At 38.3% G+C, this 12,565-nt stretch overlaps 1 protein-coding gene across 1 annotated transcript in view; it reads left to right on the top strand.

The window, feature by feature from the left end:
* Nucleotides 1-2,747: 2,747 nt before the first annotated feature.
* Nucleotides 2,748-12,565, top strand: part of ireb2 (iron-responsive element binding protein 2) — a 36,306-nt gene continuing 26,488 nt past the window's right edge. The window contains exons 1-6 of the mRNA XM_062993632.1: nucleotides 2,748-2,772; nucleotides 8,347-8,442; nucleotides 10,139-10,304; nucleotides 10,401-10,538; nucleotides 10,671-10,895; nucleotides 12,397-12,466. Coding sequence (XP_062849702.1) covers nucleotides 2,748-2,772; nucleotides 8,347-8,442; nucleotides 10,139-10,304; nucleotides 10,401-10,538; nucleotides 10,671-10,895; nucleotides 12,397-12,466 — 720 coding nt within the window. The remainder of the gene's footprint in view (nucleotides 2,773-8,346; nucleotides 8,443-10,138; nucleotides 10,305-10,400; nucleotides 10,539-10,670; nucleotides 10,896-12,396; nucleotides 12,467-12,565) is intronic.

Here is a 12,565-nt window from a genome sequence, read left to right as displayed (position 1 = left end):
GTAGAATCCAGGAGGTGGTTTTAATGTTATGGCTGATCAGTGTATTCTCTTCTGTTTGGGTCTTTAGGCTGTCTGTTCATTGTCTGTTTCTCTAATTGTATTAATTAATTAAGTCCTTTTGCTCCTTTAACTCTTAAAAGCATAATATTTTTTTTTCCAAATAATTGTTTCTTCTCATGTTGTGTTTGGTTAACTGGGCTTCAAGTGAGAGGTTAGGTTTGACTTTGTTGAGCATCCATTGGTTTTGTCTTCTTTGCCATACAAGGTACTCTCAAAAGTCTTCTCCAGCACCAAAGTTCAAAGTCATCAATATTTTGCCTGTCTAGCGTTCACTTTCATAAAACACCAGAGAGGATCACAGTCCAGGCAATTCTGATCTTTGTTTGGAGAGACAAATCTTTGCATCTGAAGCCAACTTTTTTTAACCAATAACTGACCTTTGCTGGTCAATGGTAAACTGATAATCGACAAGCTTATCATTTATTACCCACTGAAATACAACACACATCACCAAGTTTTATATTAACAGCTCTGGTTTATTAAAAGGTGCTATTTGTCCCATTCTTCCTGCAAACGTCTTAAGTTGTGCAACAGGGGGTGGTCATTGTCTCATTCAAAATTCTTAACACATTCTCTGTCGTGCACAGGTCAGGACTGCAGGCAGGCCAGTCCAATACCTGTACCCTTTTTTTTTTCGCAGCTATGACTGTGAAGGCAGCATTTGTTGCTCTAAAATCTCAGTGTTTATTTCTGCATTAATGCTGCCATCACAGAAGTGTAAATTACCTTTGCCAAGGGCACTGATACAACCCCATACCATGACAGACCCTGGCTTTTGCTGATTACAGTTTGGATGATTCTTTTCATTTTTGGTCCAGAACACACAGCATCTATTTATTTTTATTTTTAAGATCTAGATGAACTGTTTCATGATATTATGCACTGTAAAGTGATAAATTTGCCAATTCCTTCTAATCTTTCTTATAAAAGATTAGATATTTCAAATATTTCAATAATTTTCTTATGCATTTGTTAACAAACAGGAGATGCTCTGCCCATTTGTGCTCCTTAAACACTGAGCCTTTTGTGGATACTGGTTTCATACCAAATCATGATTACAATCACCTTTTAACAAAACCTGTTTGAAATCACATCATTATTTCGATTTTTTTAAACTTCATTACTTGACCTGAATTGCTCCCATCCTAACTTTTTTGGAAATGTGTTGCAGACCTGAAATGCAGGAATGGATTAACTTTTCTCTTTGCAAACTCTGAGTATCAGTTTGCATGAGTTTGTGATTTTTTGTTGCATTTGCAATATATTTTGCTGTTGGTTGGTTAGAATGCTGTCCAGACTGAACATTTCCTCTTGTGAGCTAACTTTGTTACCTGCAAGGTTTGGTGTGTTCTGTTGCAGCATTCAGTAAGAAGTAAAACTTAATGATAAACAAGATGCCAACAAGCAACAAGAGTGAACTCATGCTAATACGAAACTAAAAGTTACCGTGAAACGATAACGCTATCTAAACTTGACATCAATAAAAAGGAATTTGATGTGATATTAAAAACCTGAAACTGTGAAACGATAACACTCTCAAAATAAGAATCTAAACCTGACATCAATAAAAAAGGAATATGCTGTGATAATAATAACCTAATACTGTGAAACGATAACACTCTCAAAATAAGAATCTAAACTTGACATCAATAAAAAAGGAATATGCTGTGATATTAATAACCTAACACTGTGAAACGATAATGCTGTCAAAATAAGAATCTAAACCTGACATCAATAAAAAAGGAATATGCTGTGATAATAATAACCTAATACTGTGAAACGATAACACTCTCAAAATAAGAATCTAAACTTGACATCAATAAAAAAGGAATATGCTGTGATATTAATAACCTAACACTGTGAAATGATAACACTATCAAAATAAGAATCTAAACCTGACATCAATAAAAAAGGAATATGCTGTTACATTTACATTTACATGCTGTGATATAAATAACCTGAAACTGTAAAACGATAATGCTGTCAAAATAAGAATCTAAACCTGACATAAATAAAAAGGAATATGCTGTAATATAAATATAAAAAGCAGAATGAAAGAGAATCTACCACTGTAACAAAACTATAATAAAAACAACAACAATGATTAGTTTATGACCAGTATCCTTTGTTTATTGTTTCATTCAGAGCACAGTCCTTATTGTTTGTGCATACTCTTCTCTTTAGTGCATACTGTATTGTGCCATGGGGAGTGGCATGGTGGCTCTGTGGGTAGCACTGTCGCCTTACAGCAAGAAGGTCCTGGGTTTGATTTCCAGGTGAAGCGTACAAGTCCATTCTGTGTGGAGTTTGCATGTTCTCTCGTGTCTGTGTGGGTTTCCTCCGGGCACTCCGGTTTCCGCCAACAGTCCAAAGACATGCAAGTGAGGTGAATTGGAGATACAAAATTGTCCATGACTGTGTTTGACGTTAGAGACTTGAACTGATGAATGAATCTTGTGTAACCAGTAATTATCTGCCGTGTCGTGAATGTAACCATGACGTTAAATCCGAATAAAATCAATATGATGAATGTACCATAGGGTACCGAGCAGTGGAAAAGGGGGGCATGTGTACCTTGTTTTGGACGTTGCCTGTACGAAGGCGTTCCTCGCTTGTGATTGGCTGGTTTACAGGTAGGCGTGAACGTAATCAGAGCGAGTGAAATCGTGTTCGTTTCAGAAGTCATCATGGCGCCCACTTCCTCACAGCAGGGTAAGAACTCTTCTTTACAGTCGCTACATATTCACTGTAAGAGTGTCATTTTATGTTTATTCGACAAACAACCGTGCGCCGTGTTGAACACTATCAATGGCGGCTTTGAGTAGTTAATGTTAAAAGACGCTGTTCGAGCTGTACTTGCATGGCCATTTCTTTAAAAGGATAGTTAGCATTGTTGCTAGCAGATAACGGCAAGCCAACCGGCTGAGCTCTGACATTTCGTAAGTGCTGGAGTGATGAAGAGAGACACCCAGCTGAGGTGTTAGAAATAACAGCTTCTACATTCAGTCAGATGCCACAACACTAATGTCAACTATATGCGTGGAAAAATGCCTACAGCATTGCTATGTGGAATAAGAAAGCTAGTACACCCTGTACGTCTGACTCTGGTATTCTGTTTGGGGTCATAGATGTGTTTATATATCGTGGTGCAGAAGTCCTGTTTTGTGATTCATAACAATAAAGATATTATGTCTCATAGTCCAAAATGCTGTTTTATTGCTGCATTATTATTACTGCATTATTATTACTGCATCTGGACCTGGAATGGGAGTAACTGTGTCGGAGTTGTTAATGTGTGATTGTCGCAAGGGGTTAAATAGAATCTAGTGTGGTTAATTCATGTTTATACATTTCAGGGAGCATGGATGTTACAAATATTCATGGCAAATAAAAATATATAAAATTCTATTAACTTTAGGGTTAAAAATACACCCTAGTCACCCTAAATCTCATAACAACTGTTAGATTAAAATATTTCCGCTTACCATGCAGTGGAAAAAGTAACACTGACACCACAGAACACAGGTTTTCAACTCAAACTAGTTAAAGCATTTAAAATACTGAAGGTTATCCATCATCAAATTCATGCTTTTGAGAGAGTTTCGTGCCTAGAAAGCACAGACATATTTACAAGTGAGTCTTTAATCATTTGCACGAAGCACACCAATGTTAGTGACAAGATACAGGATTGCGCAAAAGTTTGACCATCCCTGGTCGAATTCCATGGTTTGTTGATTTTTAAGTGAAGTGTAGACATCCTTTACTGAGAAAAAACTTTACAGCAATGTGAAAAATGCAATATTTATGTTAAGCAATGTGTCCTTTAATAAAGTCTAAGTACTCGCTTAGATACAAAAATAATAATGTTTTTAATGTTTTCGTGGAGTTGAGTAGGAAAAATATACATTTGCTCTAGTAGCAAATGTACACAATTTGTCACTTGAGTTTTTTTAAATGCTTTATTCTGGGTGGGATGCAGAATGGAAATGAGAAGAAACCCCTTCAGCCTTGCCTGTGCCTGTTGGATGCCTGGCCAGCTCACGGACACCAATTCTTACTTAATAATGACAACATATAATTTCCTTTATATTTTTTGGACTGTGGGAGGAAACCCACACAAACACGGGGAGAACATGCAAACTCCACACAGAAAAGACCTGCATCGCTCCACCTGGAAATAAAACCCAGGACCATCATGCCTCCCCCATTGTAATTCTAAAGGGCTAAGTTAGGCCAAATGTGCTATAAAATTAGCACACGTAAAGGGCACTGGTTAATATTTTATATTAATATTTAGGGAACGTGGTAGCCTAGTTCGTAGAGCTTTGGGCTATCAGCTGAAAGGTTGGGAGTTCGAATCCCAGCTCTGCCATGCAGCCACTGTTGGGCACTTGAGCAAGGCCCTTAACCCTCTCTGCCCCGGGGGCGCCATACAATAGCTGACCCTGCGCTCTGACCCCAGCCTTCAAGCAAGCTGGCATACGCGAAGAAAGAACTTCATTGTACTGTACACATGTATATGTATAAATGACAAATAAAGGGATTCTATTCTATTCTAATATTTAATTGTCGTAAATATGACAAGTAAGGTGCAAATATCCAGAAATTTTTTTTTACAGCATTGTAAAACAATGGGATCAAAGCAAGCAAGTAAAAATATACATCTAGAAAACACAAAGCCATTCTGGCTTGTTTATATTTGTTCTGCTAATCATTTTTTCTTCACTGCCTACAAAGGAAGTCATTTTGCAGTATGGGTAGCATTTTATGATACTATAGTTGCATAGGAGACACTAACTGCCCATTAGACACACATCACAATATTAACGGTATTAATATTTATTAGTATTAATAATAAAGTGTAGGTCATATCTAAAGTTAGTATTTCATTGTGTTGATCTAGTATTATCACCTGGCTTTGTTATGGTCACTGAGTTTCAAAAGCTTATATTAGAAATGTCTCTTTTATGCCTGGTCTCTCCTAATCTGACCTGACCATTTGAGCAGCAGTGATGTAAGCTGCAAAGATAAGGAAAATGTTCCCTCCCAGTTCCCCATATACTATCCTGTGACTTAGCTGCTTACACTTCAGTTTCACCCACACTTTATAAGACAGAAAGCCAAACAACAAGCATGTTGGATTGTCACATTTACTGTAATTCATAGATCATATATGTTTTTCTCTTTCTAAAGATGTTTGGCAAATACAAATTCTTGCTAGTTACAGCATCTGCTTGACATGTCTAACCCTACACATTTTAGAACTAGGTTACTTATGTTTGCTACATGTTGCTTATTTTTAAATTCACCCTATGATAAAGTTACAGCAGCTTTTCTGTCTTTATTTTGTTTATTAACTTTGTCTATTTATGTTTTTTTATGTGTCTTTGTGGCACAACAGGCAGAGTGCTTCATTTTCTGCAAATTACTGTAAACATTGTAATGACTACCTTTTCTCTTGTCAAATAATGGCTAAGCCAGGTAAATTATGGAAAAAACCCTTCCAAGCTCACACACGTCGCACATAAACTGGGGGCAAATGTTGCCAACTTATAAAAGAACAGAATCGGAGGCATAAACATTTTAAAAAGGAAGATGTTAGTTTTATTGATTTACAAAATAGTAATAAAAAAAAAAAAATTATATTTATAAATATAAAATGTAAATATAAAGCAAGCTCTGAAAAAAACATGTAGAAAAGTTTAATTTAGAGAAACTCCAGTGGCCTGCTCAGAACCTTGAACAGAACCTTGAACTTAACCCTGAACAGCTTTGGAATGAACTGAAACATCAGTTGAGGCTTTCTTGACCAACATCAGTGCAAACCATACAAATGCTTTTTTGACTGAATGGGCACAAATTCCCACAGACATACTTAGTCTTTTGAGAAGCCTAGTAAGAGTGGCTGTTGTTATAGGTGAAAGGTTCACTCAGAGGTCACTCTTTTTCAGTTCAATGAAGTAGCAGATAAATGCTGTAGTATTTTAGAGTAGCAGGATAATATGTTAACACTGCCATGGAACAATAATTCAACCCCTAAATAATTGCTGATCTTAAAACATATGGCTAATCTATATGACCTAAAGTTGAGTTACAACATTGATTAAAGAATTGGAAACCATTAATGACCCTTAATAAACACCACCCAGAGATTGTTGCAACTATGGTGAAGACTAAGAAGCTCTCACGAAAGCTGAGAGAGAAGATCATTTTATGGCACTATGAGGGCAATGAGTAAAAAATCTTAGGACCTTGAACATTCCTAAAGACATCATCAGGAGACTTGTACAGAGATTTCAAACTTATGGTTCAGCAGCAAATCTATCTGGTCATGGGAGAAAACCCAACTTTTCTTTCAGAGGCCTTAGCAATCTTTTCAGGACAACAAATCAAAACCCCCATGTTACTGCAGAAGACTTGTAGGATGACCCGATGAAGGCTTGGACAAATGTGTCTGTGCAACCATAAGATTATCACTTAACAACTAAGGACTCCCTGACATATGCCACTCTTGACCATGTAGCACACATGAAGGGTTGATTGGAATATGCCAGAGAGAAAATTTTGATAGGCCTGCAGAGTCCAGGGACACAAAGATGAACTGTTTGACCATATGAATACCATGGCATTTTGAGGGGGAATGTTATGATTTTTGTGGTAAAACCTTGGTAATACGTGGACTTTCCAACAAGTCAGTGTTTACAAGCACACTTCCAAGTCAACTTGGATAAGGAATCACTTCTAGAATTACCTGGAAAGGCCTTCTTAGTCTCCAGATAAAAATTCCATAGAAAATCTTGGTAGGATTTAAAGAATGAAATTGCAGCATGAAAGTCATGAAAACTCAATGACCTGGAAGCTTTTGTATGAAAAGAATAATCAAAGATTCCACAAGAGGAGTGCGTCAAAAGCTGGTTAGCACTTTCCAAAGGGTGTTTCAGCAACTATACGCTTCGTGTCAGCGGATGCGCATAGTGCGCAGAGGTCACCAATGTTCTGCAGAGTCAATCGCTACAGTCCTCCAAACTTCATGTGGCCTTCAGATTAGCTCAAGAACAGTGTGTAGAGAGCTTCATGGAACGGGTTTTCATGGCCGAGCAGCTGCATCCAAGCTTTACATCACCAAGCTCCATGCAAAGCGTCAGATGCAGTGGTGTAAAGCACACCGCCACTGGACTCTAGAGCAGTGGAGACGTGTTCTCTGGAGTGACGAATCACGCTTCTCCGTCTGGAAATTCGATGGACGAGTCTGGATTTGGCGCTTGCCAGGAGAACGGTACTTGTCTGACTGCATTGTGCCAAGTGCAAAGTTTGGTGGAGGGGGGATTGTGGTGTGGGGGTTGTTTTTCAGGAGTTGGGCTCGGAGTTTGGTGTGGAAGAACTTGACTGGCCTGCACAGAGTCCTGACCTCAACCCGATAGAACACCTTTGGGATGAATTAGAGCGGAGAGCCAGGCCTTCTCGTCCAACATCAGTGTCTGACCTCACAAATGTGCTTCTGGAAGAATGGTCAAAAATTCCCATAAATACACTCCTAACCTTGTGGAAAGCCTTCCCAGAAGAGTTGAAGCTGTTATAGCTGCAAAGGGTGGGCCGACATCATATTAAACCCTATGGATTAAGAATGGGATGTCACTCAAGTTCATATGCGTGTGAAGGCAGACGGACGAATACTTTTGGCAATATAGTGTATTTGCTTATACAGAATACCAATAGTAATGTTACTGATTGAATGAACTACAGCTCTGACACCACTCACAACCAGTAGGACTAAATTGAATTCAGTTAAACCTATCCATGCTACATGTTTGCACTTTTTTTAGACCTCTGACATGTGTAGTCGCCAGCCACTACTTTTCACCTGCTCAAGGTGGGTTCACACAGAGAGCAGTATCAAATATGGAGAGTTTTGCACTGCTCTCTATTATTCACCATGTCTGTACACGCACCTTTGACCAGCCAGCAGTGACTGGCTGCCCACCCTTAGACCCAGCCAATCATGTCTGTCTACGCACCTGGCCAGCAGATATGACTTTCTTATTAAATACATTTGGTATTCAAATTTTGTTCATGATGATTTGGTGTTTACTGATGGTGCAGCTGACACAAACACTGCATTGTTTCAGCTGCACCATCAGTGGTTAACATACTGAGTTAGTGATAAGAGGGTTGCTGGTTTCAACCCCACCACTGAGCAAGGCCCTTAATTTTCAATTGCTTGTAGCAAATGAATTTAGTGTTTGTGTGTAATTCAGTAGTGACAAGTGTTGTTTTGTCTTCCTCCAGAGCACCCATTTGGCCATTTGATTGACACATTGCAGAATGAGAAAAATGAAGTTAAGAAATATTTCAATCCTCTGAAGCTTGGGGATCCAAAATATGGTAAGTCAAGGGACTCTCTTTTTGGCTCCAAAAATGCTGCTTTCTAGGACTGCATATTAGTTGAATTTATTGTTTGATTTTGTATTTTGTGTTGGTTGATTCTTTCTAGACATTTAACAATAATGAGAGGTCTGTTTGTACTTACACACTAACTTTGTGAACATGAGGACACCCCTAGGCAAAATTCCACCTTTTAATGTACAAGTACTGTGTAGTTGCTGATGTTTTATGTTCAACAGATGAAGAAAACAAAACTGTGCACTAAAGTATGTTGCTTGTTTTCCCTTATGACTTTGAGTCTCATTAACTCACTAACCAAGTCTGCATGTTTTCATCTTCATAACATCGCCCAGCTGCTGCCATTACTCACTTCCAGTGATGCCAAAACATTTGTTTGTGCTATCCTCACGTGTTGATTATTATAATTCTTTTTTCTCTGTTCTACCAATCAATAAGCTCCAGTACATCCAAAACTCGAGAGAGTGTTCACCTACAACAAAAAATTGCCCACATCACCCCTATCCTTAACCAGCTGCACTGGCGTCTGGTACTGTTGTAAAATATTTCTCAAAATCATTGCTTCATGGTCTAGCCCCGGCGTATTTCAGAAAACCCTTTCATCCCTACATACCTCCTCGCACCCTGAGGTCATCTGGCGACATTATCACTGTTCGTTACACTAGGCTTTCCTCAGTGGGAGGCAGATCTTTTAGTTGTGCAGCCCCTAAACTATAAAACTCATTGCCCCAAACTCTTCATGGCTGTACATTTGTTTCCTGTTTTCTGACATTCCTTTAGTATTTCTTCTGCCAGGTGATTATTATCTACTTCTGTTAGAAAGTGACCTTAAGATTGTGAAATGTGCTGCTTCTTGTTCTTATTTGTCTTGGGGTCTCCAAGTTTTTGCATAAGACTGTGTCTAAACACTAAAAAAGCAGTATGTTTGGAGATAGAAATTTAATTAAATTGTGATAATTATGCAAAGGCAACAATAATTTCTAGAAATGTGGATTTTCTACAGTTACTACAGATAAGTCTGAGTGAGGTCATGTTTCAGTTTAATTTAAATTCTGGTTAAACCAGTCAGTCACACTGCTCACAGATGTCAAATGGTATTTATGGCCCAGCAGAAAAACTGTTCTTATAAACTGAACAGAATTTGCATCTAGCTTTTATGCATATTTATTCTATAGCTAGAGTTGCTATTTTTTGAGACACACATGTATATTTCATCTTTATTAAATGGAAGAACTGTGTAGCAAGCATGTCAGTAACTAGAAGTCCTAGCAGAAAGCCAGTTATGTGAGCATGTTTTTGTCATGAGTTTTCCAGTTTGAGAAAATGCATCCAATGACTGGGGAAAGTGGGTAGAATTTGACACAACATCTGTGTTATGGTAAACATATGCTGCAAAGAACTTCTCCATGTGCACTACAGGTGTTACATACTGCCAAGTCAGATATTAAAACAACACCAGCTTTATTACTATGGCCTTTATGCATGTGATCTACAGCTTTATTTTCAGTTCTAACATCAGTTGTTGACAATAAAATAAATAAATAATAAATGTAATTACTTACATATGATGGTTATTGTTAATTATTAAACTCCCTACTCAAAGTATAGGCATGGTAGGCAAAGATAATAAACCTAAACAAATCTGTAAACAGTGCTTTTTTATCGCTTCTTGCTTCAGAGAGACTGCCTTTTACTATTCGTGTACTGCTGGAAGCTAATATCCGGAACTGTGATGGTTTCTACATAAAACAAGAGGATGTGTACAACATTCTTAACTGGGAGGAGAAACAAAATGAGGCCGAGATCTCCTTCTCTCCAGCACGGGTATTACTACAGGACTTCACGTAAGTCAACTTTAGTCATTGCCAGCATCTGCAAGACTTGCTTCCTTGTTCTGTTATTTCAATGTGTTTCATTAACGTGGCCCACCTTTCACACAGAGGCATTCCAGCCATGGTGGACCTGGCAGCTATGAGAGATGCTGTAGCCAAGCATGGCATCGACCCCAGTTTGATCAACCCCAAATGTCCCACTGACCTTATAGTTGATCACTCGCTACAGGTTGACTTTAGCAAATGGTAAGGCTCTTTACTAACTTTGGTTGCCAATGATCATTCAGTGATCATTGAGCATTCAATCTTGTAACATACACTGATTTCATGTTTAACCAGACTGTTTATTTACTTTTCTGTAATTGTATCTTTTCTCAGTGCCATTCAGAATGCCCCTAACCCCGGTGGAGGTGATGGACCAGGGCCACGCTCTGTCACTACCCGGACCCCTCCCCGTGGGCATCACAGCAGCAGCAGTCAATGTGGTGGACAGAGAGGAGGCTGCACAAAAGGCTCCTGCACTGACGTTCCAACCAGAACCACAGCAGTGCAGATTGAAAACACTCCCCTTCTATGCCCCTTCCACCTGCAGCCTGTCTCTGAGTAAGACACAAACCACACCACTTAATTACCTTCTAAATAATCAGTAATACTCTTAGAGGAGCAGTTCAGCTGTCTGTCTATATGAATCCATTTATTTCAACATCTGTATGTCTAAAGAACCATGTTTTCTTATGACCGTCTTGTATAGCAACAAACCTGTTTGATATGACCTTAAAAGTGCATTAAATTAATAAAACTGAATCACAGTGAGACTAAAAGGCAATGGAAACTGTGCTGTGGTCAGATGAGTCCACGTTTTAGGTTGTTTTTGGAAAAATAGACATCAAGTTCTTAATGGCAAAGACTTAGATGATCCTCTGCACTGTTTTTAGGGAAAGGTACAAAAAAGGTGCATCAGTACCCACAGCATGGGTGACTTCCATATGTATGAAGGTTCCATTGACACAAAGTCATATGTTGGGATTTTAGAGAACCATATGCTGCCACGAAGATCGTCTTTACGTCTTTTCCTGGAAAGTCCTTGGTTGACACAATACACAAGCTACCAAGTGTGGCTTCATAGACCAAGAGTGAGTGTGCTTGACTGGCTGCCTGTAGTCCAGATCTGTCTCTGAAAGTGTATGGCACATTATTAAAAGTGAAATCAGACAAGCTGAAGTCTTGTATTGAGCTCAAAATAGGCTTAATATAAAAGGAGAAGTGAAATAATAAACTCAATGATGATTGTATTTGTCCCAATAAGAATGTTAAATTTACTTAGCATAAGTTTAGAGAGAAAAATAAACCATTTTACAGCTGTACACAAAAAATAATATTTTAAGCAAAAGGGTAGCATTTATCCACCTTTTTGTGACATTCCCACCTCCCACAATCCAGTTTTATATTTAAACTATTTTTTTTAATGTCCACAGTAAGAAATTGCATTAAATGTTTTATTACAATGATACAAGTACAATCGGTACAATATCATACTGAGTTTTTGAGATCTTAAGGCGTTCTTGAGGGGTTCTCTTTGCTCATGTCAAATCTCAGCTATAAGTCAGTTGTTTCCAAAGACATGATTGGCTATGTCTGGTGAGATGCCCTGCTAGGGATTGCTGATGTGTTCACTGTATTCCTGTCTTGTGCCCAATGTTTCCTATTGGATTCGGGCTTACCACAACCCTCCGCATGATCAAGTAGTTGATGAGGATTAAATGAATTGAACTTTTAAGTTGGAACATGCACATATGAAAACCTAAGTGAATAAAAATAACTTGTGTTGTGTGCCTGAGGGGAAAAAATCAAGGTGAAAATGTATAGTACTCAGTCTAAATGGCAATTATTTTCGCATCACTCTGGCCTGTCATTTAGTGTCTTATTATCTTTCTAAAGCCCAGTGTCTCAGCTTTGGGTGTGTAAATAATCTTTCTGTGAAAAGTACAAGTCTGCTCTTACTTCATGTTTTGTGATGTCAGTGTGGTCCTGTGGTTATGAAATTGTTGATTGATATTTATGTAAAGCTGTTGGGGATAATGGTTCTGTTACTGCATGCCCACAGGCCTGAGACTGCTCTCAAAAACCAGGAGATGGAGCTTTTAAGAAATAAAGAAAGACTGCAGTTCTTTAAGGTATATTTACAAATGAGGTTTTCTTTGTGATCTTATAAGTGTATACTGTATAGCATATGTACTTATGTACACACATGGTTGCAGATTTTCTTAAATGGA

This window comes from Trichomycterus rosablanca, chromosome 1 (genome assembly GCF_030014385.1).
Source record: "Trichomycterus rosablanca isolate fTriRos1 chromosome 1, fTriRos1.hap1, whole genome shotgun sequence".
Taxonomy (NCBI): Eukaryota; Metazoa; Chordata; class Actinopteri; order Siluriformes; family Trichomycteridae; genus Trichomycterus; species Trichomycterus rosablanca.
This window is presented reverse-complemented; position numbering and strand designations above follow the sequence as displayed.